The sequence below is a fragment of the Eptatretus burgeri genome, chromosome 16, assembly GCF_056783735.1.
Source record: "Eptatretus burgeri isolate ZD-2024b chromosome 16, Ebu_testis_v1, whole genome shotgun sequence".
NCBI classification, from domain to species: Eukaryota; Metazoa; Chordata; class Myxini; order Myxiniformes; family Myxinidae; genus Eptatretus; species Eptatretus burgeri.
In genome coordinates this window covers 45,292,368-45,319,438 of record NC_140976.1, presented here as the reverse complement: position 1 = coordinate 45,319,438, position 27,071 = coordinate 45,292,368, and the positions used below count along the sequence as shown (strand labels likewise).

The 27,071-nt window shown below is 46.8% G+C and overlaps 1 protein-coding gene across 1 annotated transcript in view; it reads left to right on the top strand.

Annotated features, from left to right (window-relative positions):
- The window catches only part of LOC147011008 (ARF GTPase-activating protein GIT1-like), a 139,192-nt gene extending 116,572 nt beyond the window's left edge, over window positions 1-22,620 (top strand). The window contains exons 5-7 of the mRNA XM_085859084.1: window positions 4,141-4,246; window positions 17,222-17,308; window positions 22,121-22,620. Coding sequence (XP_085715210.1) covers window positions 4,141-4,246; window positions 17,222-17,308; window positions 22,121-22,267 — 340 coding nt within the window. The 3' untranslated portion in view covers window positions 22,268-22,620. The remainder of the gene's footprint in view (window positions 1-4,140; window positions 4,247-17,221; window positions 17,309-22,120) is intronic.
- The last annotated feature ends 4,451 nt before the right edge of the window (window positions 22,621-27,071 follow it).

Here is a 27,071-nt window from a genome sequence, read left to right as displayed (position 1 = left end):
CCCGGCTCCCGCTCGCCTTGAGACGCCATCTTGCTTCTCGTGAAGGGTTAATTTGCTCGCTCGTAATTTGGAGGGAATCGGGGGTCGCTTCTCTCACCCCTGGACCGATTCCCGTGAATTTAGCCGGAGACAGGAGAGCCTGTTTTCCTGTTCTCCGATACCAGTGCCGCGAGGAGGGCGATGAATTTGTATCCCACTCCTGACACCAGTGTTGCGGATTCGCGCCCGCCGGCGTGCGACGGCCACGTAACTCGAATCGCGGCACGTCGCCCACCGGACGGACAATCCAGTCGTGACCCTCTCGGACTAACGCCGGGAACCAGTCACGGGTGGACCTTTCGGTCTCACCGCGATCGAGCCAATCAGCCCCCGCGTGGGATAGGGTTGCTCGCCAAATTCGAACTACCTAAGTACCCACGCGGAGGGTAGACCGGGCGATCGCACCTCGCCGCAGGTCGACTTCGGACACGGGCCACTTAAGCGACCCGTTCCGTACTATCAGAATAACCGAGCGGTGTTATCGTCGACCTCGACGGTTCGATTATTTATCGGGCGTATTCAGCCCACTACCAACCCTTTACGTGAAGCAAGATGGGGATTCAATGGAGGAAAAGACGAAGCGAAGCGGGAGAACAGTTCAACAATAAAGCACATTTATTCGCGACGAACGGAAAGCACACAAATACAATTCCACCAAATGCACACAAAAAAAGAAAACACAATTCCATTTACACAAAAAGCAAACATAAAAGTGAAAACACAGTGCAGAGCTAATACCGACTACCGAGCACACGGCAACACTTATACAATTCTACTTCACAGACGGCGCCGACAACACATACCCAAAACCAAGGAAAAGAAATCCCCCAAGAATGAGGTAGGCCTGGGGCCGAGACCGGGTCGGGCCTACCCGTCTGGTGATGAGACGCGGAGCGGCGATGGCCCCGCAACCCGCGGGCCTCGTGGACAGTGCCTGGCAGGGGGTGGGAACGGGGCCCCTTGGTCGCACTATCTCAGCGCGGGGGGAAACAGGAGGGGGTTGCTGATGCTCGGGGTATAGAGGATCTTTATTATGTGCGACGAGCGTCTCCACCTCGGCCAGGTCGCGCTGTCGGCCTCCCTCGGGTGCAGCTTCCTGCACGACGCGAGCACCCCCTCGTCTGGTGTCGCCGCCTTTCCACAGCTCGTCCCCTCCGTTCCGACTCCAACGCACACGACGAGCAGCTCCACCGCCCGCGAAGTCTTGACCCTCTGCTTCCGACTCTCCTGCTTCCGACTCTCCTACTCTCCGCCTCTGGACTCTCCGACTCTCCACCCTCCGACTCTTTCTTCTTTGGACTCTCTTCTGACTGACGAACACCGTCCTTTTATCCCCCCGTAACTTCGCCTTTGACCCCCTCCCTTTGACCTTTCACCTCGCTCCCCATTGGCCCGAGAAAAAGTGGGCGTGAAGGCTTTTTGATCCACAAATTTGCATATATCGATCGTTCTGGAGGCGGGGCCAAATCGCCCCTCGCTCACCGATTGGACGGCAAAAAGTGGGCGTGTGTCGTTTTTGATCCGTTTTTGAAGCAGAAAATCCGTGGTTTTGTACACGCTGTTCGACGCGCGTTCTGCATGAGTCCAACACCGGTACCCACAGCGGGGCAAGAACGGTGGCGATGCTACGGTGGCGAGGTGTGACGGGAAGGTCGTGGCGGTTGTGGTGAAGCGGTGGTTGTGGTTGTAATTGTGATGGTAATCCTGGCGGTTGGTCCAAAATAAAGATAGTGAAAGAAAAACGGCTATCCTGAAGAGTCGCAGCACGTATAAATGACATGTATTCCCACTAGACAACGGGTTTGGGCCTAACTACACATGCACTTACCGAGATACCTCACCTAAGGGACCTGAATGGTGGTTTGCGAATCTGGTAACCACAACAATATATATATATACACATATACATTCATATACAACCGGGCGTAGTGGCGTGCGCCTGTAATCCGGCTACGCGGAGGCTTGGGTTGGAGGATCGCTTGAGGATGGGAGCCCTGCACTGGGCCGCGCTATGAGAGGGTGTAGGGCAGCCCGGAATCATGGTGAAACCCAATCCTTATCCCTGTGTCGTAAGAGGCGACCAGGGTTGCGTCAGGAAGGGCATCCGGCGTAAAACCTGTGCCAAGTCAGTCTGCGGATCACAACGGATGATCCGCTGTGGCGACCCCTAACGGGAGCAGCCGAAAGACGAACAACAACATATACATTCATATATGTATATATATATATATATATATATATATATATATATATATATATATATATATATATATATATATATATATATATATATATATACATACATACATATGAATTGTATGTAGATTTGATGCCGTCAATATACACATGCACGACCTAAGACATCGAAATCCGAAGAAATTCGGTGCTTATTTGTTTTTATATTTTTTGAGGGAGGGGGAGGGAGATGCTGAGATGCAGCACATCCAAACGTCAAATGAAGAAGTGAATTCGTTGTTATGCTTGCATTACTGCATTCCATTTAAACTATTTGGGTTTCTTGATCGAGTGCTATTTATGTGCATTTCAAGGGCCAATAATGGTTAAATGTATTCTCAATGTAAAAACGTTCTTTTAAAGATATGTCATCGTTTTGATGTTGGGCCTGGCAGAATGGCCTCGACTCCAGAGGTACAATCACTCGCCTCTAAGCTGTCTTGACTATGTTTGAATCCCTACCCAGCTATAAACTATCATCCTGGTGTATCGGGCAGAGTGATTCATCAATGTGTGTTCCATCCCTCAGATGGATGTTAAACTGGGCATCCTGTCTGCTGGCATTAATTGGTGGATGTTAAAGATCCCATGGTGCCCTTTGCAAAGAGTAGGCGATTAATCTCCGGCACCCTGAACATATTACCAATTTCTGCCCTAACTTTAGCTGAACGACAGGCCTGGCCAACCTGTTAGTGAAACTTGGGCCAAGATTTTTCGGCCAAACCTCACATTAAACGTGGGAATAATTGTGGCTGTTAAATATTAATAATAATAATAAATAATTTGGTTTGATCTCAAAATGTTTCCTGGTTGGCTCACATTAAGGTGGGAATAAATGTGTTGTTAAAGAAGGAGTAGTTCTGGTTGTTTTGATGACATTTAAATGCAGCAAACAAAGACTGAATAGACAAAAACCACAAATTGGGCTCTTTTATTTAAATCTCAAGTTTGATCAGAGCAAATAATCCATTTATTATTCTTACCATTATTATTAAGGGGAACATTCAGGTAATTTTTTTTTTAATGTAAACTCCTTTGGGTGTTCAACACAGTTGTTCAATGAATAAACATAAACTCCTTTTATCTTTTTTTTTATTTTTGCATTCTTAAAAATAATTTCCGAGAATTTTGCCTTTTAATGATGAATATTTGAAAGAAATGAGGGACTGAGAAGGAAGGGACTGAGAAATTTAATCCGAGATATTGGTTTACATCACCCTTATCTGTGCATCTGCAACACTCATGTGAGCATGTCACCTTTTCACTTCATTATTCTTCATTCCATTCAGGTTCAAATAGGTAAACAAGCCAGACGGTGGTGTAATGGTTGGAGCGTCTGCTCTGAGTCTGCGAGGTCGGTAGTTCAAACTCCGTCCGAGTCATACCAAAGTCATACCAAAGACTTAAAAAAAAAAAACAATGGTATGCTGCTTCCTTGCTTGACGCTCAGCACTTAAAAGGACAGAGCACGGACAGTCCCCATTGATTGACATCCATGGGTAGGAGGAAGTTCCTCTTGAGGAAATGCCTTGCTGAGTGCGGTGCGAAAAGCGGCGCAATTGTTGTGACGTTGCTGGTACCCAGAGTATCCTGGGAAGTGACGTCACTTCCCCCAAGCTCAGTGTCTCGGTGTGTCTGTGTCCCAGTCTTATACCTTGATACCTTATTTTAAGTTTTGTAACATCAAGGAAAATGACCATCATAAATGTTCATTTTTTTCAGTGAAACTAATTCTGAGGTTAATATAATACTGAATTTTTGTCACTTTTTTTTGTTTGTAAACATTTAAGCCACAATATATATATATTTTTTGTCACTTATTTGTTTTTATACTTATCTGTTGTCATCAGCCTTATTTTCCTACAGCCCAACAAAATCAAATTTCATCCGTGCCAAGTACCAAATGCTGGCGTTCATACATCAGCTGCCATGCCGTGAAGAGGATTCGAGCTTTGCAGAAGACCTCAGCAAGGTAACTTTTACTTTTGTGTATATTTCTATATACAAAACCATAACTCTAATAGCTCAGGGAGGCTGGAGCTGAATGACAGAGGGCAGAAGAGAGCAGGTATGGGTATGCGTGTGACAAAATATGAGATGATGATGGGTCATACTCTTGAAAGACTGGAGGGATGGGCATAAGACAACAGACAGAAGGCATCGGTTCAACGGACAGGAGAAGAGAAGGAGAAAGTAATGGGGATGCATTTTCAGATTACAATTGGGGAGGGTATCTCGATGTTGGATTCTGGAAGAGAATGCATATGATATGGGTGGGTTCGGAGAGGAGCACATGACTGCTGATTTGAATCGTTGCTGGGGTGGAGGGGCGAGCCTGTGCTGTTGATGCAGGAATTTGGAAATTTGTCAGGTAATGGCCTACTCTGCAAAGGATACTGTGGGATCTTGAATCTACACCAACTAATGTTAGCAGATGGGACACCCAATTCAACGTACATCTGAGGGATGGCATGCACATTGATGCCCCGCCCTGACTGCAGAACACCAAGAATACAGTTGAAAGCTGGGTCAGCATTTAAACCCAGGCGAGAGCACTCAGAGGTGAATGTGCAAACCTCGAGGGCAATCCTGCCAACCCCAGAAGAAAATGGACAGTCCACCAACCTGACTTTACAACTTGCATGCACATTATTTATGCTTTTTGTTCAGGTAAATATAAAATCGAAATTGTTCTCTCTAAAAGCCCCAAAGACCACATGAGAAAGGAGCCAGCTGCGATCTTGAAGAACTTTTGAGAAGAGTGTCGATAGGCTTCGTGCACAAGAAAGTCGGTCAAGGGCATTTGTGCTAATGCATCTGGATGTTAGAAAAGAAGTGAAAGAACGAGTTAATTGTGTTGCGAATTAGTGAACGACATGAAAAGTTTTGGGGAATGCATTGAAAAGTGTATTAAAAGGTTCAAATGTGGAATATATCGTGATAAGAGACCAAGGATTTATGACTTTGCAACTGTTGGCTGAACAGTGCTTGCCTTGTTCTCACGTGTTGGTAAAATACATGAGTTGCCCCTGTCCTTGAAACCTTTCAGTAGATTGCATTGTTCATACCTGGTTTTACCTTTATTCCTCGAAATTGCACTCTTTTAATATTTTGTTTGAAAATTGTGACTGCTTCAAACTTGGAGTGCTTGCTCCTTACTTTTCAAAAGAAAGTTGATGACACTTTTGTTAGTGATTATTGTCCTTCCAATGATCCAGCGTTGGCTAGATTATTTGTTTCCTCCAATGGTTGACCTGGTGTTTGCCAAGCCAAGGCATTCTTGGTTGACTACTTTGTAATTCAGAAGAAAAAAGGAGAATTTTCACTTTGGCTGCTTTGAAATTGGTAATTGGGGGAGCTAACGCAGATCTGGAAAGCAAAACTACACTATAACGGCACTCGGTCGAGTGCATGCCTCCGCCAGGCTAAACAGTTAATGTTTTGTATCCGACTGAGAGGCCGGATATGGATCTGGACCTGAACCAAAATCGAATCGGCTTGTTCTTGTCACCTAACCAACTCATCCACTTTGTTTTGGCATGACTCATCCAAAATTTTATGAAATATCGTGCTGTATACCGTTTTTGGCCACATCTCTCAATGGTGAAGAATCACTTGAAGAATGAGAAAAATTATCATATCCGGATTCGGATCTTCACCAAAATGGAATCATTTCGTCCTTGTCATGCACTCAAGCTCTCCACCAAATTTCATCTGAATCCGTCCACAACTTTTTGAGATATCCTGCACACAAACAAACAAACAAACAGACACAAGACAGGGATGAAGATATAACCTCTGTCCACCTTCGGTGGCAGAGGTTAAAAAGTCGTTCGTTGAAACACTGCTGAACAATCACATCTGATTGGGTCTTTTTGCAAACCACTGTAATTTTAGTCCTGCTTTTGAATTGTAAGCAGCTGTGATTTCATCTTCCACCTGTGGAAAGAGAAAAACAATAAAGCCAAAAACGATATATGATAATGGGATGCATGTCATGAAAGAAAACATTGAGATGAGGAACGGAATACATCTAAAGAGGAGGAGATGAGAGAACATATGTAAAATTGCAAGTAGAATGTGAAGAGGTGGGAGAAATATGGGGTTGGCAGGAGGGTGTGCAAGGGAGGGGGTGAAGAGGATGTTGAGAAGCTCAAGTGTTTGAAAATTGCTTTTGTACGTGAAATGTAGATCGCCTCAAAGTTTTTTTTTTTTTATTTTTTTTTAGAGGCATGATCCAAAAGCATTATATATATACATATACACATATATATATATACACATATATATATATATATATATATATATATATATATATATGTATATGTATGTATATATATATATATATATATATATATATATATATATGTATATATATATATGTGTGTATGTATATATATATATATGTGTGTATGTATATATATTGTTGCGGTCTTCGCGCCCGCCGGCGTGCGACGGCCACGTAACTCGAATCGCGGCACGTCGCCCACCGGACGGACAATCCAGTCGTGACCCTCTCGGACTAACGCCGGGAACCAGTCACGGGTGGACCTTTCGGTCTCACCGCGATCGAGCCAATCAGCCCCCGCGTGGGATAGGGTTGCTCGCCAAATTCGAACTACCTAAGTACCCACGCGGAGGGTAGACCGGGCGATCGCACCTCGCCGCAGGTCGACTTCGGACACGGGCCACTTAAGCGACCCGTTCCGTACTATCAGAATAACCGAGCGGTGTTATCGTCGACCTCGACGGTTCGATTAATTATCGGGCGTATTCAGCCCACTACCAACCCTTTACGTGAAGCAAGATGGGGGTTCAATGGGGAAAAAGACGAAGCGAAGCGGGAGAACAGTTCAACAATAAAGCACATTTATTCGCGGCACACGGGAAGCACACAAATACAATTCCACCAAATGCACACAAAAAAAGAAAACACACTTCCATTTACACAAAAAGCAAACATAAAAGTGAAAACACAGTGCAGAGCTAATACCGACTACCGAGCACACGGCAACACTTATACAATTCTACTTCACAGACGGCGCCGACAACACATACCCAAAACCAAGGAAAAGAAATACCCTCAAGAATGAGGTAGGCCTGGGGCCGAGACCTGGTCGGGCCTACCCGTCTGGTGATGAGACGCGGAGCGGCGATGGCCCCGCAACCCGCGGGCCTCGTGGACAGTGCCTGGCAGGGGGTGGGAACGGGGCCCCCTTGGTCGCACTATCTCAGCGCGGGGGGAAACAGGAGGGGGTTGCTGATGCTCGGGGTATAGAGGATCTTTATTATATGCGACGAGCGTCTCCACCTCGGCCAGGTCGCGCTGCCGGCCTCCCAGGGGTGCAGCTCCCTGCACGACGCGAGCACCCCCTCGTCCGCCCTCGCCGCCTCTCCACAGCTCGTCCCCTCCGTTCCGACTTCCACGCACACGACGAGCAGCTCCACCGCCCGCGAAGTCTTGACTCTCTGTTCCGACTCCTTCGCCTCGTTCCGACCTTTACTACTCCTTTGACTGACGAACACCGTCCTTTTATCCCCCCGTAACTTCGCCTTTGACCCCCTCCCTTTGACCTTTCAACTCGCTCCCCATTGGCCCGAGAAAAAGTGGGCGTGAAGGCTTTTTGATCCACAAATTTGCATATATCGATCGCCCTGGGGGCGGGGCCAATTCGCCCCTCGCTCACCGATTGGACGGCAAAAAGTGGGCGTGTGTCGTTTTCGATCCGTTTTTGAAGCAGAAAATGCGTGGTTTTGTACACGCTGTTCGACGCGCGTTCTGCATGAGTCCAGCATCGGTGCCCATGAGTGGCGCGAGATGACGGTGATGCGATGGTGGCGAGTTGCGACGGTAAAGGTCATGGCGGTTGTGGTGAAGCGGCGTTGTGGTTGGTGGTTGTTGTTGTGGTTGTGATGGTGGCGATTGGTCCAAAATAAAGATAGTAAAAGAAAAACGGCTATCCTGAAGAGTCGCAGCACGTATAAATGACATGTATTCCCACTAGACAACGGGTTTGGGCCTAACTACACATGCACTTACCGAGATACCTCACCTAAGGGACCTGAATGGTGGTTTGCGAATCTGGTAACCACAACACTACCCCCTTCCCTTTTTACAGACTCGTCCCGAGTCGTCAAATTTTCGTGTGCCATCATGTGTAGTTTTCCCCTAGTACATTTTACCTACGGATCCCTGAGTGCGACATTCATGGTATTCGTGTCCCCAAAATAAATAACCTGAGGGCTGCGTAACTACCTAAACAAACTCACTCACACGGACGACTTAAATAAAATTGCCGGCGCTAGACAAACATGCCGGGGCGCACTCATATGTACAGTACATCTATAACCTTAACTTACAAATTTATACACTAAACCATGGCCCAGGATCACTGAACTCTGCAAAAGAAAAGCAGTTAGCAGGGAGCCAGGCTGCCCACATGCAGTCTCTGGCTCAAACAATGCAGGTGACAGGGAACGTGGCTGGCTGCTCACACGCAGTCCAAGGCCTTCCCTTTTGAACTGAACGCAGTGAACCACAACGGTGCATGGGCTGCACAAACGCAGTCTCCGTGCCAGCTCAAGTGGCACACGCAATGAGCACAACGAATGGATGCATGAACACAAACACGGTGCACGGGCCGCCACTGCAGGCCCGTGTTGTAGCTGCCAACAGGGCAGTTCTTGCAGCTTGCAAACTGTTGCTTTCTGATCCTGGCGCACATGGAAATGAACAGGGGGGGCAAAGCAAAAATTGAACGGGGCTGGTGAACAGGGGCAGTGGGCATGGCATGGCAAAGGTGATCAGGCAAACACAGCCCGCAGAAGAAGACCGTTGCAGGCAAACACAGCCGGCAGATGAACTGGCCGGCACAGGCCTTGAAGAAAACAGCCAGCAGATGAACTGGCCGGCACAGGCCTTGCAGCACACAGCTGCAGATGATCCAGCCGGCACAGGCCTTGCAGCACCACAGCCAGCAGATGAAGCTGGCCAGCCTTTGCCGTTCAGTGGAGGTTGGTGGAGGGAGTGCGGTGGTGCTGGCCACTCGGAAGGCGGGCTCGGACCTACCTACCTGTCTCCCTCCCAACTATCGCCTTTGCCTGTCACTGTACATACCCACTCCCTTAATTTGTGAAAAACCAATTTAGCCCCAACTTATTTTTTTTGTTGTTTTTATTCTTACTCCCCCACTATAAATCGTCCCCTAACCCCCTTTATCGTCCTTGTTCGGCTACCCTATCCTGTCACCTAGCCTACTCCCAACCCCTACGTTCCCTTCCCGGAGGGGAATAAGGGAGAGCTAACGTCCTGTGTCGAGGCCCAACGAAGCCTCAGAATGGCCTCCCCAGAGTTCGGCGATCTATAACCAAAGTGGGTCCAGCGGCCCACAACGACAGCGAGGGGATGGATGGTGCGGAGGGGTACATCTCCTAATCTACCCTAACCATTTAACTGTTAAACTACCCCGGGGCTTTCAACAAGCGCTTCTCGCTTAAACTATTGGTTCTAACAACCCAGATTCCCGTCGCCTGTGTTGGTGTCCTTACAATTTCGGGCCTCGCCCCCCAATTTTCTCTCCGTGCCCTCACACGGTCTCCTGGCTGGGACACGTGGCTCCCTTTGGCAGGCACGACCCTCTGCCGAATCTCCCGCTATGGCACCCCCGGGCACTACACTGCCTCCGAGCCTACCAGCTCCCTAACACCGGGGAGTGCCCCCCATGGCACCTCCCCTGAAACGCACACGTGGCAGGCCGGCCTCCCGGGCCCCTTTCCGAGGGTCACCCGTGCCCACAACACTGCCCACGCGGCTAATGGCGCCCCGGGCCCCTGCACCAAGCAGGCGCACCCGTGCCCACTACTCTATCCCGGCCCCCCATGGGCCCATGGCCTACCGCGGCCGACTAGCCTGGTGCCCGGGGTACCCACTCAGCGATACTCACCTTTCGCAGCCACGCTCCCAAGCCCGTCAACAGGGCTCCTGCACCCCTCCAAATGGGTCTCGAGCCTACATTCCCACCAACAGCAAAACGACCTCCATTTTTCAATTTGACTAACCCAGCTAAATCACTCTACACTGACCCCGGGGTCCCTTGGGCGGGAGTCACTCCTCCCCCCAATCACTCATCGCACCATGCATTCCCCATTCACTCTACACACACAGACCCGCTGGCCTCACTCACTCACCAAGCACATGCTTCCACTTCACTCACCAACTCTCCAACACACACACCACTGAACTCTGCCATCCTTCTAACTACATCCCCTAACTAACTCGTGCTCCCACGTCGTCCCTTAAACTAGTAGCACGTTCCTTTTAACACTACGTAGCTAAACTACGTCAACTCTACACACTCAAAGTCTGTCCATGTCTCCAAATAATCCCATTAATCAATTTCCCCACCTAAATCTGGCTACAATCCCTCTAACTAATCCATTCCACGGACTCCATGAGGACTTACCCCTGCCCCATGAAGTCGGTCTAACTAAGCTAACCCTTCCCCCTAACTAGTTTCCATCCTGTGCCCAGGGTAAGGGGGTCTTCCACCCCTTTCCCAGGAATCCTGTACACCCGAAAGTGAGGCTTGCTTTTTTTTTTTTTTTTTTTTTTCATGCGCATCACCAGCGCGGCAACTCGCGCTCGCGCACTTTACACCTGCCCGTGACGTCATGCAGCTGCACGTGTTCCTCGTCCCTCCTTGGACGGTACCATCGGCCGGGATACCCCTCCTGCCGGATTCCAACCACACGTGCAGCCATGACGCCACCGTGCGCATACAAAAAAAAAAACACAAGCCACACGTCTCGAGGGGTTCCCCACGCGAACACATGTGCCCTGCCCGTTGGAGCTGAACACACACGATCGCGTGGAGAACCCGTCCGGTCCAAATCCATTTACCTGCCTAAACTTTGTCCGTCCGCGGGATCGGCAAATCCACCGCGTGCGTTTCCGGACCGGGACTTCACTCTCGCAAGCGAGCACGTGGTGGTCTCGTGCGTTGCACAGCACGAACCGCGTGCTCACTGCTGGGTGAACCCGGCACGGTCCTCGAAACAACTACAGCCGCTACTCGGCTTTCTCTCCTCTGTCGCCGTCTCCGTCTCCATTCCACACACGCATACCTGCGTGTCACGACGCACACAGTCCACTCCATCACATTCACACGGGGAGACGCGGCTGCGTGCTCCCGCATGCCAACCGACATCTCCCTCTCATACCGCTCTCTCACACACACGGTCTCCCTGGCACACAGCGACCTTGCACACGGCCGTTCACTCACGCGTGCCTCACTACTCACACAAACCATACTACTCACACGTGGTGCTCCATTCACTCGCGCGGGGCACTCACCCGCGGTGCCTCACCCACGCACGCGAGGGCACGCAACCGCTGGGCCTCATCCACACACCGTTCCTCACTCATACACGCGGGGGCACTCACCCGCGGTACCTCACTCATACACACGGCGACACTCACACACGCGGTCTCTTCCACACAACGTCCCTCACTCATACACGCGGGGGCACTCAACCGCGGTGCCTCATCCACACTCCGTGCCTCATCCACACACGGCGTGCTGGGAAGCACGTACTCCGGCACCATCGCCACCACACCACTTACACGTGGTGCCTCACTCATACTGGCCGTTTCACTCACACACACGGCCTCACTCACACACGGTGCGCTGGGAAGCACACACTCCGGCACCATCGCCACCACACCACTCACACACGGGGTCGCTTCCACACACGGGGACGCACTCACGCCTTGCACCACACACACAGGGACAACCATACTGGGGATTCGTGTCCCCACAAGGGTCTCCGGGGCCTCCATACCCCCCAAGCTCTCCGTGCACCCGTCCACAGCACTCGTCCCCTCAACCTCGCAAAGCACGACCGAACTCACCTGGTCGTGATCCGCCTCAAGGGGGCAGACTCCCTCCCCTCGTTCCTGGAGGAGGCCATCCAGGTGCTCGCACTGGGTCTCTACACGCTCCGCGAGCTCACCCCCATTGTCCTCCACTACCTCCGTGTGTGTGTGTGCGTCACTTACCCCGTCCTCACCGTGCAGTCTCTCCTCTGTCGTTCCCATCTCCCGTGTCTCTGCCAACTCGGTCACCTCTTCACCCTTTACCTCCCTTGTCTCAACTATTATTTCCGTTGTCGTCACCTCGTGTCTCGTCTCACACGTTTTGGTCTCCCCATTTAATTTTTCCCTTTCGGTCATCGTCACGACCCTCGCCCAACACGTTCCGCGAATTATTTTTTCACCCGCCTCCACCGCGGGCCTGTCAGCCGTTGCACCCCCACCCAGCTCGTTTGCTCCCACACGTGAAGTCGCCATTCCCAGCTCCCTGGTCACGGCCTTCATGCCCGCCTGCAGGCATCGGCCCATGTTCTGCGTCTCACCCCGCAGCTCTTTCATTTCTTCTTTCATGTTTGCTTCCATTCCGTTTATTTGCTGTGTATTCGCATCCATCGTCGTTTTCACTTCATTCATTTGCTTGTTCATGTCTTTCATTTCGTTTGTATTTGCATCCATTTTTTCGATCATTTTCGCATTCATCTTTTCGTTCATTGCCGCCAGCATGGCGCATAGCTGGGCCATGTTGGATGCACTCAGCTGAACCGTTTTAGCAAGGGTTTTGGTGGAGAGGGGGGGGGAGGTGTCATACACTGCGGCCGCTGCCGCACCCATTTCAGGTTCTGGGTTTAGTTGGGCGAGTCCGTGTTCCTGCACAATCAACATTTCCTGCACGGGGATTTCATCCTGGACCATGGATCCTACACATTCTACATCCATTTCTTATACCCCCGGCTCCCGCTCGCCTTGAGACGCCATCTTGCTTCTCGTGAAGGGTTAATTTGCTCGCTCGTAATTTGGAGGGAATCGGGGGTCGCTTCTCTCACCCCTGGACCGATTCCCGTGAATTTAGCCGGAGACAGGACAGCCCGTTTTCCTGTTCTCCGATACCAGTGCCGCGAGGAGGGCGATGAATTTGTATCCCACTCCTGACACCAGTGTTGCGGTCTTCGCGCCCGCCGGCGTGCGACGGCCACGTAACTCGAATCGCGGCACGTCGCCCACCGGACGGACAATCCAGTCGTGACCCTCTCGGACTAACGCCGGGAACCAGTCACGGGTGGACCTTTCGGTCTCACCGCGATCGAGCCAATCAGCCCCCGCGTGGGATAGGGTTGCTCGCCAAATTCGAACTACCTAAGTACCCACGCGGAGGGTAGACCGGGCGATCGCACCTCGCCGCAGGTCGACTTCGGACACGGGCCACTTAAGCGACCCGTTCCGTACTATCAGAATAACCGAGCGGTGTTATCGTCGACCTCGACGGTTCGATTAATTATCGGGCGTATTCAGCCCACTACCAACCCTTTACGTGAAGCAAGATGGGGGTTCAATGGGGAAAAAGACGAAGCGAAGCGGGAGAACAGTTCAACAATAAAGCACATTTATTCGCGGCACACGGGAAGCACACAAATACAATTCCACCAAATGCACACAAAAAAAAGAAAACACACTTCCATTTACACAAAAAGCAAACATAAAAGTGAAAACACAGTGCAGAGCTAATACCGACTACCGAGCACACGGCAACACTTATACAATTCTACTTCACAGACGGCGCCGACAACACATACCCAAAACCAAGGAAAAGAAATACCCTCAAGAATGAGGTAGGCCTGGGGCCGAGACCTGGTCGGGCCTACCCGTCTGGTGATGAGACGCGGAGCGGCGATGGCCCCGCAACCCGCGGGCCTCGTGGACAGTGCCTGGCAGGGGGTGGGAACGGGGCCCCCTTGGTCGCACTATCTCAGCGCGGGGGGAAACAGGAGGGGGTTGCTGATGCTCGGGGTATAGAGGATCTTTATTATATGCGACGAGCGTCTCCACCTCGGCCAGGTCGCGCTGCCGGCCTCCCAGGGGTGCAGCTCCCTGCACGACGCGAGCACCCCCTCGTCCGCCCTCGCCGCCTCTCCACAGCTCGTCCCCTCCGTTCCGACTTCCACGCACACGACGAGCAGCTCCACCGCCCGCGAAGTCTTGACTCTCTGTTCCGACTCCTTCGCCTCGTTCCGACCTTTACTACTCCTTTGACTGACGAACACCGTCCTTTTATCCCCCCGTAACTTCGCCTTTGACCCCTCCCTTTGACCTTTCAACTCGCTCCCCATTGGCCCGAGAAAAAGTGGGCGTGAAGGCTTTTTGATCCACAAATTTGCATATATCGATCGCCCTGGGGGCGGGGCCAATTCGCCCCTCGCTCACCGATTGGACGGCAAAAAGTGGGCGTGTGTCGTTTTCGATCCGTTTTTGAAGCAGAAAATCCGTGGTTTTGTACACGCTGTTCGACGCGCGTTCTGCATGAGTCCAGCATCGGTGCCCATGAGTGGCGCGAGATGACGGTGATGCGATGGTGGCGAGTTGCGACGGTAAAGGTCATGGCGGTTGTGGTGAAGCGGCGTTGTGGTTGGTGGTTGTTGTTGTGGTTGTGATGGTGGCGATTGGTCCAAAATAAAGATAGTAAAAGAAAAACGGCTATCCTGAAGAGTCGCAGCACGTATAAATGACATGTATTCCCACTAGACAACGGGTTTGGGCCTAACTACACATGCACTTACCGAGATACCTCACCTAAGGGACCTGAATGGTGGTTTGCGAATCTGGTAACCACAACAATATATATGTATATATATATATATGTATATATATGTATGTATATATATGTATGTATATATATGTATATATATATATATATATATATATATGTATATATATGTATATATATATATGTATATATGTATGTATATATATATATATATATATGTATATATATATATATATATATATATGTATATATATATATATATATATATATATATATATATATGTGTATGTGTATATGTATATGTATATGTATATATATATATATATATGTATATGTATATGTATATAATATATATATATATATATATATATATATATATATTCATAAGAATATACTGTATATATGTGTGTATATATATATATATATATATATATATATATATGTGTGTATATATATATATATATATATATATATATATATATATATATATATGTATGTATATATATATATATATATAATATAGCCTGGTGTTGGCGCAGTCGTTAGGGTAGCGGCTTGGGATCCAAAAGTTCCTGAGTTCAAGCCCCGTTGGCTGCTTGAATTAATACACACCAGGAGGTTGACTCAGCCTGTCATCCTTCGGAGGTCGGCGAAGTGAGTACCAGTGTACTGGGCCCGGTGTATCCCCCGGTTAGAATAGGTGTACCATATCCCTGTGTCGTAAGAGGTGACCAAGGTTGTGTCAGGAAGGGCATCCGGCGTAAAATCTGTGCCAAATCATTATGCGGATCATACGGATGATCCGCTGTGGCGACTCCTAACGGGAGCAGCCAAAAGAAGAAGATATATATATATATATATATATATATATATATATATATATATATATATATATATATATATATATATATATATACATACATATATATATGATTATATTACATACAGACACACTGCACATGTGAGTCGAGAGTGGCCAACTGTGTTGAGTTTTTTAAATATTATTATGATTCAGGTATCAAGGCAAATGGATGAACAGAATGATGAGGCAGTTGATCAACAGATAAAATGGGGCAAAGGGAAAATGGGAGGATGGCAAAAAATGGATTCATCACAGCACAAAGTAAGGCATTGTCGGAGAAAGGCAGGAACAGGGTCTCGACAGGTTTGGTTAAAAACTCAGTCATGGAAATTGGAGACTTATGAGGTGGCGGTGGGCAACAAACTTTAAATTCTTTCGGGAAGTGTTCGAGATGACCAACTCTGGAAGGAAATGTCAAAGGCGAAAATAGAATCAAGAATAGAAAAGTTCACAAGAATTGATGTGAACTTTGAGTTTAGACTTGAGGAGAGTAGCAAGAAGAGTATTCTGACGGAATGTGTGTGACCTAGAGGGACAGGAACAGGAGAAGCAACACCAGAATTGTGCCAGTTACATTAAAAAACTGCATGGTCACTAACCTGTGTATGGTGAGCAAGGAGCGGATCATGAGACTCGGCTTCCTGATGTGAAATTCCAATGACACAGAAGGCCTTAGATTCCAAGCTTTCAAGGGCAGGAGGAAGAGTGAGAAAGATGGCAAGCAACAGCTTGCCAGTCCCCAGTTGCTATCCATGCAGATTGCAGTGTTCAGCTGGGAAGTTGAAAGTTGTAAATTCCACACAAAACAGCTTGACCTGTGTTAAAGTGTACTCCATTTACGGCATGACCGAATTTATTGGATGAAATGCTTTTATCCCTCCCCTTTGGATTGCTGTTTATATTTTGGGCAAGAAAAAGTTTATTTTCTTAACTGTTCAACTTTGATCACTTTGCCTTTTGGCATCCATCATTGTATTCAATCCGTGTGCGTCATCATTAGCAGAGCTTGGTGTGACAACAAGTTGGTGGTTTGGCTGTCGATTTGATATATTGTTGGACATTGTCACCACATTCATTTTGGTTGGTTGGCTTTATGTTGTTTTGACAGCGACCAGGAACCACTTGAACTGTCTTTTTGACTTCCTTTGTGGCTTCTGTGCAGGCGTTTTGTGGTTGATTAATTTCCAGGACATTCCACTTGTTTTAGTTTTTATTCACTGTCAGTCAACACATCGGTTCACGTGGCTCACGCTGTCATGAGAACACATGGTATGTTTGTTAGGTGGAGTTATTGTGTGTGTAAAGGCCTTGTGCAAAAGCGGTAGGCCATAATAATGAAAAATGAGATTTGGTGTGGTGTCCACGTCTAATTATTGTCCTTTTATTTTGCTGACACGTTAATTGTTGCTTGAATAAAAATGCGAAAACTGCATGTTGTCGATTCGGCTCTTCGCAGCAACTTCACTCGAGCGTGCGGACAGCCAACACCGAGACGAGTCTTCGCTTGCTAACCTTGGGGGCTCAGGCAAACTTCTTCCATCTGGTCAGTACCACACATGCGTTTGGCTGTAATTTCTGCACTCATCCACAGGCCGCAGACTCTGCGGTGAGTTGTCAGAGCAATGTCACATAATTCAGCACTCCAAGTCGGTCCGCGTGCACACGGGGAATTTTAATCCCGCGGCAGTTTCATGACACGTTAACTTAAAAACTTGACCGTTGCATGAAGAGTTTTCCACGGGTAACATTTGAGCCAGGTTTTATTTTTATTTTTTGGGAATATGCTGATTTAATACCCTGGAACAAACTGCACTTTGTGCATTTTATTCGTGGAATGGCCAAGTGCCCATTCTTGCAGCGGGACTTGAATACAGCAGTGCGGTCAAGTGCACCAAGCAGGAATTGTTTATACCACTCAAAGCATATAACTGCAGTGACACATTTTAGTTGAAGTCCAATTCTCAATACATTTCGGCTTCCCTCTTTTTATGGCCTGGTGTCGATGGACACTTGGGAGGTGTGTATTGATTTGTTTAGCATTCCTGATGGCATGTACGTTTGTGTTTAACGTCTCTCGCTTTTACAGAAAGTTTCCAGCAGCATAAAATGACAAGAGCATTGCATTTCAGAGATGTTAATTATTTACCTCTAATATCCATTTACCTTGCTAACTTGATGCCAGATGCTCCTTGTATGCAAAGCTGTGGTTTCACTACCATCTCATGCTGACGTACAGATGATGTCTGACCTTGATGCTAAAACCGCACTAACCGGAACTGTAATTTAGTATTGATTATATCCTGGTTGATCTCTTCATATGCTTTGCAGCAGAGCATGCATTCATTCATTGCTTCACCCACATAACCCTGTTGGAAGTTTATAAATTGGGAAATGTGCTATGAGAACCTTTGCTTTGCTTCAAAATTTACCTCTTCTGAACATTTAGCTAGTCATCGAAGAATTGCCATGTCACCATCGTATCGTCAATTTATAAACCCAGTGGACTCACCAATGGTTTTAATGGAGGAGGTGCATTTCTTTCCCCACCCCATCTGATGGACATGTGGCACCAGTCTACAAGTCGTGGTCCACTCCAACACTCAGAACAACTTGGGATAAGCAATAAAATGCTGCCGAATAAATCACTGTCTCGGTCTTTCTTGCTAGATATTAAATATATGAATACAGCCAGTCTTCACACACCTGCAAACTGTCAATGGTTTTAAATGTGGTGCTTCAGAGTGCCAAAGATGAATTTGTGTGCATTGGAGCAGCAGTCTTTGTATCCAATTGATACCCTTCCACATCTTGCCGAAGCCATTGGTATTTGATACTTGCGACTAAAACTAACTAAATCTGTGAACTTTCTGACCCGGATTTCTCCCAATGGCAAATTCTCCCTTAAAGACTTGGTCATGACCATCTTTGCCACAAATGCCTCCTGCTCTTCCTCTGCTCCATTTGGTTAATCTGATCATAATATGCTTGTGAGAGTTGACATCTCTATGGCTACTCTTAGAGTGCCGGCGAGTCTGGCATTTCACTCAAGAAAATTGGCAGGGGCTGCAAGCAGCCATCTCTCTTCAGGACTGGTCTCCCATATCTACTGACCCTGATGTGAACTCAGCCTGAGAATTCTTCCACAGAAACCTGCTGTCTCTCGTGCACAAATTCATCCCATCTCGTCTTCACTTATCCTACCCCTTTCCCCGCCCATGGTACAATGAATTATGTGGTGAGGCAGTTGCTCTGAAACAACTTGCCTTCTTTTCCTGGAAGACAAACTTGACCGACGGTGATCTCAGATCATTCCACAAAGCCCACAACAAGTGTGGGCCCACTCTCAGAAGAGCCAGGAAACAACATCTGTCCAACCTCAAAAATGAACTTTCAAACTTGTTTCTCTCCTTGAAAACTTGGTGGTGCCTTGTTAAGTCTGTCTCTGGTGTATGCTCCATTTCCATCCCTTCCCTCACTTCAAATGGCACCACAGCCGACTCCGCTCATGAGACGGCTGGATGCCTCAATTGTGTGTTTGCTTCCAAGTCGAGTGTCCCCAACCTCTCACACTCAGTACCCATCTTTCCCAATCACACCCAAATGCTCCCAGACCATGTTTTTTTGTACCTGAGAAGGTGGTTTCTGGCAACTCTAGACTGATTCTGCAACTAAACCGGATGGCCTCAGCTCATATGTACTGAGAACCTGCTCTGTTTCTCTTCCACATCCTCCTTCTGCTCTTTTTCACCTCATTATTTGCATGAGGTCATCGTCCACCTGCTTGGAAATAAGGAAACATCACTGCACTACATAGAAAAGGTGCAAAAACTGATCCCCTTAACTACAGACTATGAGCTTACTTCCAATCATCAGCAAGGTCATGGAATCCATCATTGCAGTTGATTGGAAATCCTTCCTTTTCTCCAATGACGTCATCTCAGATTCCCAATTTACATTCAGACCAGTTCACTCCATCTTGGACATGCTGCTGCTTCTCACCCAACAATGGATGGAGGCCTCAATGTCAGACATGAGATCAGAGCCATCTCTCTCAAAATATCTCGTGCTTCTGATACAGTCTGGCATCCTGCCTTACTCTCCAAACTCTCTGCCGATGACATCCAAGGCCAACTTCACACGTGGCTTAAAACTGACTTCTTCTACCCTCATAGCCAAAGTGTGGCTCTCAATGGAATCCTTTCATCTCCTCTCCCTGTCAAGGCTTGAGTTCCCCAGGGCTGTGCTCCTGGCCCCATCATATTCCTAATCTTCATCAAAGATCTCTCTCATTTATTTCCTCATTTATTTGTTGATGACTCCATCCTCTGCCGTGACATCTCTCATCCTCCAGACCGGCATGCTACAGCCTCTTCCCTCTATGCAGACCTTGACAAAAATCACAAGCTGGTCGAACACTTGGTCCTTCAATCCAGACAAATCTCACACTCTCACTCTCAATTTGCAAAAGGACCATATGACAAACCCTCCCATCTTCTCTTTAACAATCATCTTGAGGAAGTTCAGTCATTCAAACCCCTGGGTTTTGCTTTCAGCCATGATCTTTCTTGGGCAAACCACATTTCAAAATTGTCCTCCAAAGCCATTCGACGACCGGGCATCCTCGATCATGCAAAGTCCTTCCTTGGCACACGTGAACTCCTATCCACCGACAAGGCCTTCATCCATAGCTTGATGGAGTACTGTTCTCCCCTCTGCGCTGGCTCCCCTGCCTCACATCTTTCTCAGATTGATGCCGTGGAAACCAAGGCCTTCAAGATCATTGGAATCTGCTGCGATGAAGCATAGCACATCAGCGCATCACTTTCTCATCGCAGACAGGTCGGTGGTTTGTCTTCTATCATCTCCTTTCTGGTGTTGCACCCAATGCTATTTCTGTACTATTTCTGCATTCTCCCCTGGCCCTCATTCCTCCCTACATCCTCAATTTGTTCAGGTCTCCCTATATTTTGTCCTTCAACCCTGCTGTTGGTGTTTCCTCTCTTTTTATTTTTTGTTTTGTTCTGTTGCATCCTGATCTGTTCAGTGTTCTCGCTCTTCCACGAGCCTTGACATTGTTCACAAAAAAAAGAGAACATGCGTAACCAATATTCAACACATGGGAAATATTTTTGTGGTTATTTTGTGCCATTGTATCACCTCGGGCAGGGCATGCTCATGTTGAAGATGCGGAATATGCAAATTTCACCCCCACTTGACCTCTCGCCTGTGAGCCTTTGTCCTCCGTCTCCCTCAAGTCGCCACCCATTTTATGTAAAGACGTCATACGTGAACTAGGAAAGCAGTAAACCTCACTTGAAAGGATATAAAAATCCATTCCAAAGTGGTGAGGCAAAACGGCAAGGTGTTTAACCACAGAGCTGTCGCACAACCGTGCAAGTGCTGTTGTCATGCCAGCACCACGTAGAATGACCCGATTTACGCCGTTTGCTTTTGGTCACTTAATAACATTAACATGGACCTGGTAATAAGTCGTTGTAATCATTCAAAATACTCATTAATAGTTCTTCACTTTATACCCACCTCACCTCCCCTCCTCCATGGACATGTCTTTCGAAACAAAAAAACGTTCCTCTAATCCTTATTTCACTTCGCTAAGCTTCTCACAAGTGATCGAAGACTTGCCAGAAGGTTGTGTGCATGTCACGTCCAACGACGAGGAGAATGAAAATAGAAACCAATCCAAGAAAGTGACTAGTTTTCTTGAAAATAATGTTTTAATATTTAAACATATGTATATAATCAATTATAGTCTTTGTTTAAGTTCATTATGCAATAGATTTCATTAACCATGTATACACCAAGTGTGTGTTTTAAATGAAGTGTATTTTTCATGGCTCTTTGAAAACTGTTGTATCTGCTGTTTATCCATCTTTGCTGACTTGGAGTGATTGCAAAAATTTTTTTTTTAAATTCTTTGCTGTCAATTAATCCATGACCTCATGCACCCTTTGTGTGGTGTCTGTGCTTTGTGCACCAATCCAAGCTCTTAACGGAGCTGAAGTTGTTTGGATTGGCTTTCAGCAGAGAGCGATGTCCCAGTCAGCTTGAAGATAGCACTGGAAATAATTGGCTGAGAATTGATGGAGTTGAGAGTAAGATCATGATAGTCGGGTGAACTTCAACAAGCAATAATGTTTTCGTATCGTCTCCGAGGAGGCAAAATCTTGATGGTTTTTCTCGTTCACATTCTCTTTGAGTGACTGTGTCTGTGTCTGCGCATGTATGTCAGGCATAAGAGGACGGGATTAGGCCAATGACGAAGACACCACTGAGGCTCAATTAAAGTATCATCGCATGTCTTTTCTTGACTGTCCCGTCGTCTTCTCTTTACCAGGAAAAGGGCACCACACCCTTGCATGTTGCAGCACGTTCGGGTCAGAGTCTGCAGGCTGAGTTACTCATGGTGTATGGAGCAGACCCCGGTGCCCCTGATGCCAATGGTGGAACCCCTGATGAGTACGCACGGTGGGTACACCTGTGACCCTGATCTTGGTTCACGCATACCATGTCACTTAGCCCCACAATATCGTGTTAAGATGGGCTGACTTTGCATTTCCATCTGAAGTGATGACTTGTGATGTTGAGAACCCAGGTTCAAATCCAGTATGCTTCTGTATCCGACAGACATACAAACGACGGACAAATTATAGCAATGGTCAAAGTCCTGATGTATTTGTGCATTGCCCACTAAGGTCGATCTCATACATGTAAAAATTCACTCCTGTTTACTGGTGCCTTTGCCCTGTATGTGATTTGTGTTGATCACCTCCATGAACCTAAGATTATAACAATTAAAAATTGATTGCCAAAAAGTTATTTCAATTCATAGAAAATAAATGGTTTTGTATGGAAAGTGGGAGGCTAATGTTGTGTGCTGCATGAGAACGGTGAATTGGGATGATCGACGTGAAAGTACGCAAGCCCACGTTCGAGGCCAAATTCAAGATGAGACAAAGGAAGTGCAAAAGCAACTTTAATACTTTGGCTACATTAGCCGTTGACACACTGCAGATGAGCATAATGCAGCTTGTGGAATGATTTATTGCAGACTACCAGGGTAAACCAGAGGTTGCATGATCACCTTTGAGCTATCTAATCCAAGTTCGCTTATCAACCCAACTCCAAGACTGTCACTCTGATACTTTGCAGGCAGGGCGTTGTATCAACGAGTTCGCCATCCTTCCGGAGAGTCGTTAAGCCAGGTGTCCCATCTCCCAGCATTTACAGGAGGATGTGAAAGATCCCATGGTGTCTTTCGAAAATGGCAGCTCATTACGTGCTGGTACCTTATACCAATTTCAAATTCCTTCCATCATGGCCCAAAGCACCCTGCGACGATGTAACGATCTGTCTGTGGTTTTTTCCCCATCCGTGGAAATTGCTTCGGCAGAACTGATGCTTCGGAAACATGAGATCACGATAATGAATGGTGTGTTGCACGATAGGATTGCTGTTTAAGGATACTGAACCCTCGATGCGTTCAGAATTTGTAACCAATATGAATCTCAGGCCTCCAGCCTCTTACCAGAGGTGTTCTTCTTCTTCTTCTTCTTCTTCCTCTTCTTCTTCTTCTTCTTCTTCTTCTTCTTCTTCTTCTTCTTCTTCTTCTTCTTCTTCTTCTTCTTCTTCTTCTTCTTCTTCTTCTTCTTCTTCTTCTTCTTCTTCTTCTTCTTCTTCTTCTTCTTCTTCTTCTTCTTCTTCTTCTTCTTCTTCTTCTTCTTCTTCTTCTTCTTCTTCTTCTTCTTCTTCATCATCGTCTTCTTGGTTTTGTATGTGGCACAAGGCTGTAGGGTAGCATCATTGTCTGGAATTTGGCCATGGTGCCGGCGATGGCACGCCTACTCTTCGCAAAGGACACCGTGGGATCTTTAACATCCAGCAACGAATGCTGGCATACGGGAGGCCCGTTTAACGTGCATCCGAGGGCCGGCATACACTTTGATGAATCGCCCCGTCTGTGAAACAATGGGATGACAGTTGATAACCGGGTCTGGATTCAAACCCAGGCTGGACAGTCAAGAGGCAAATGTGCATATCTTTACTCCATGCTGTCAACCATGACCAAAGGTGATTACAGGCAATCAAATACCATAATGACCTCCTTTGTGGTTAATCCTCTGATCAATACTGTTAATGTGAACAAAATAACCATAGAATGCCCCCCATGACCCCCCCCCCCACCACCACCCCCATATTGTTAAAATGAAAATTTTTCACAGACATTATCTTCTTTTAAATTCACTGTAGAATTACTACAAATTTCAAAATTATTGTTCATACCGACCTTGAAGGCCGTCACAGATTAGTTTGGCGTTTATCGCAGCGATCCTGTGTTAAGGTTTTTCCCTGTTCGGAACTCTTTCCTTATTTCTGATTCTGTATCTCTGAAGGTGTGTGCAAAATTTCAGTTTTCTTTGACTTTTCATTTCGGCAATAGCTGATAGCGCATACGCACGATGGACCAAATGGTCTTCTGATGTGTCATGTATCCTTGTTGTATCCTTGGGTATTTCCAGTGCACCACTTGATTAAGATTTCATTTTAAGTATGCTGTGAGAATTCGAAACTACTCGTTCATCATCCCCACGCGTTTTGCAAAAACTGCAGGATATTGTAACCGGCTGTCTGTCTGTGTCTGTCTGTCCGTCCCTCTATCTCCTCCTAAATAGTTGTGCAGAAATTCACTAAACTTGGTGGTTATGATCACCAAAATAACAAGAAGGTGCAAAGGCAGTATCATTTTTGGCCCTATCCCACTCCCTCAGGCATGGTCAAAAAGTCAAATACCACAAAATGCAATTACGTGCACATTTTAAAACGTTTTTAATTAATTACCTCCACCACTGAGGATCTGCGTAGGTTATATTTTCATCCTTGTTTGTCTGCCTGTGAACAGGACATCTCAAAAAGTTGTGAACGGATTCGGACAAAATTTGGTGGACAGATTGGGTGTGTCACATGGATGAATCGATTCGATTTTGGTGAAGATCTGAATGCGGATCCGGATTTGAGAATTTTTAAAAGTGATTCTTTACGATTGAGAGATGGGGCCAAAAATGATATATATAGCACAATATATGAAAAAGTTATGAACAGATTCAGACGATACTTGGTGGATGAGTTGGTTAGGTGACAAGAAGAAGCCGATTCAATTTTGGTTCAGGTCCGAATCCATATCCGACGTATCAGTGGGATCTTCTTCTTTATCTTGTGTATGACAGCTTGGCTGCAAGGAAGCTATCATTTTGTTGGGGTGCGACTATGCCACTGACGCTGTGCCCCTTATTACCAGTACACTGGTACTCATTTCGCCGACATCGGAAGGATGACAGGCTGAGTTGACCTCACCCGATGTTAATTCGGTGGCCAATGGGGCTTGAACTCAGGACCATAACATCCCATCCAGCCACCCTAACCACGAAGCCAACACCACACTTATCAGTGGGATACAAAATGTAAACTGCTTAGCTTGGTGGAGGTATGCGCTCTCCCGAGTGCCCGTCTCATTTTCATCTCTTTATGATGCCTTTGAATTCCTGAGATATAAAATTTTAAATAACCTGGGGTATCACCTTTTTGATGACACCATGTTTGATATTGTCTGTGAAGAATAACGATTTTCCAATATCAGACTCTTCACTCTGCTGAGGTTCTTGCAAAATTTTGTGTTTGTTGGACACAGCATTGTGGAGACGTACTCCACTGACGAAAACTGATGCTCAAGTACAAGTTATTTGTTGAAGTACAGTATTCGTAATTTATTGACAAATTAAAGCAAGAGTCAAAATCCTGATGTGAACTGTCCTCTTGAACGTGTGCAAAATTTCATCTCTCGATAGCTTTGCATTCTGAAGGTCGAGCCACATTGAGCTATTTGAGATACCACTTGTTGCGTGATGTCATTTTTATTGGATTCCAAATTTTAATCGGTTCCTTGTCAATATAAGGTGCAAAAAATAAAAGTTCTAAAAAAAAACAACCCGAAGGCTTCAGATGCAAACCCCTCCACTGTTCCGGTACCCAAACTATGTGCCACACCGGCTGTTGCTGCATGTATCCTGAATGTGAAGGCCTGCGTATCCCACACACTATCCTGCACGTGGTCCAGAAACAGATCTGGAGAGGATTCTGGGAAATTACAATTGAAAGGATAAAGTTCCTGCTATATGGAAACCGAAAAAGCAGAAACTACCGCTCATCAAAGCCTCCTATATCGTATAACATGAATTCACTTCCAGGCATCTTCAACTGAGGAGGAGACGATTTGGCCCATCAAAGCCTGTGCTATGGCTGCCAACCTATGGTCGTTTGTCCTCGTCCTTGACTTTTAAAATGCTGAGCTTCAAGCACGGAAGCAGCACGTCTCGTTTTTGAAGTCTTTGCTTTGACTCGGCCGGGGTTTGAACGTTTGAACCACCGACCTCCCGTCTGAGAGTGGATGCTTTAACCATTTACACCACCAAGTATGGTCTAACTTGTCCTGCAGTGTATTTGGCATGAGAACATTATTACATTCTCGAGCTGTTGTAAGTATAAGCTCACTCGAAGGGAGGGGTGCCATTCACATTTAAGTGAATGTTTTTGAGTTAGCATGCAGACAAACAGACAGTCAAACACACAACTATGAAACATAATGAAACTTCCATTTGGAAAAGTCTCCTAGTGGAACTGTCCTTCGTAGCCTGCCGAGTGAGACTTCTCATGCATACTTGAACAAATGTCCGACATTGTGAAGGCACTGTGGCAAGACTGAAATCATGAATTGCATTTCTGGTCAGAAAAGAACATACGGCCATAAGGAATATCATCCCAAAATTTCAATGAGATGATTATCTTGAAAATGCTCCAGCAATCCTAAAGGCTACGCTGGTGCAAAATGCCATTTAAGATGGATGGTTTAGTGCTGCACAGTGCAATGAACAACTTTTCCACAAGCAAAGGCCTCGCACTCGCACTCACACTGAGCCCAACCCTGGGTCTGTACCCCTACTGGAATGTCCTTAAAACTGGAATTTAAATCTTGTCCTGGAAACTGCTTCAAAATTGGAATTGTTAAGTGCCAAGTCTTAGAAACCGGAAAATTTAATTTGCGGCTCAAACAATCGCCCATACTGCCAAACCTTTTGTTGGCATGGACCAATTTATTACAAATGCTGTTATTAGACTCTTCTACAGTTGCTATATTATATACAGTCAGCTATCAGACTGTCGATTATTGTTAAGTGTTCAAAATGTCAGAAATAAACGTGTGAGTTTATTCAAACTACACCATGATCAAGCACATA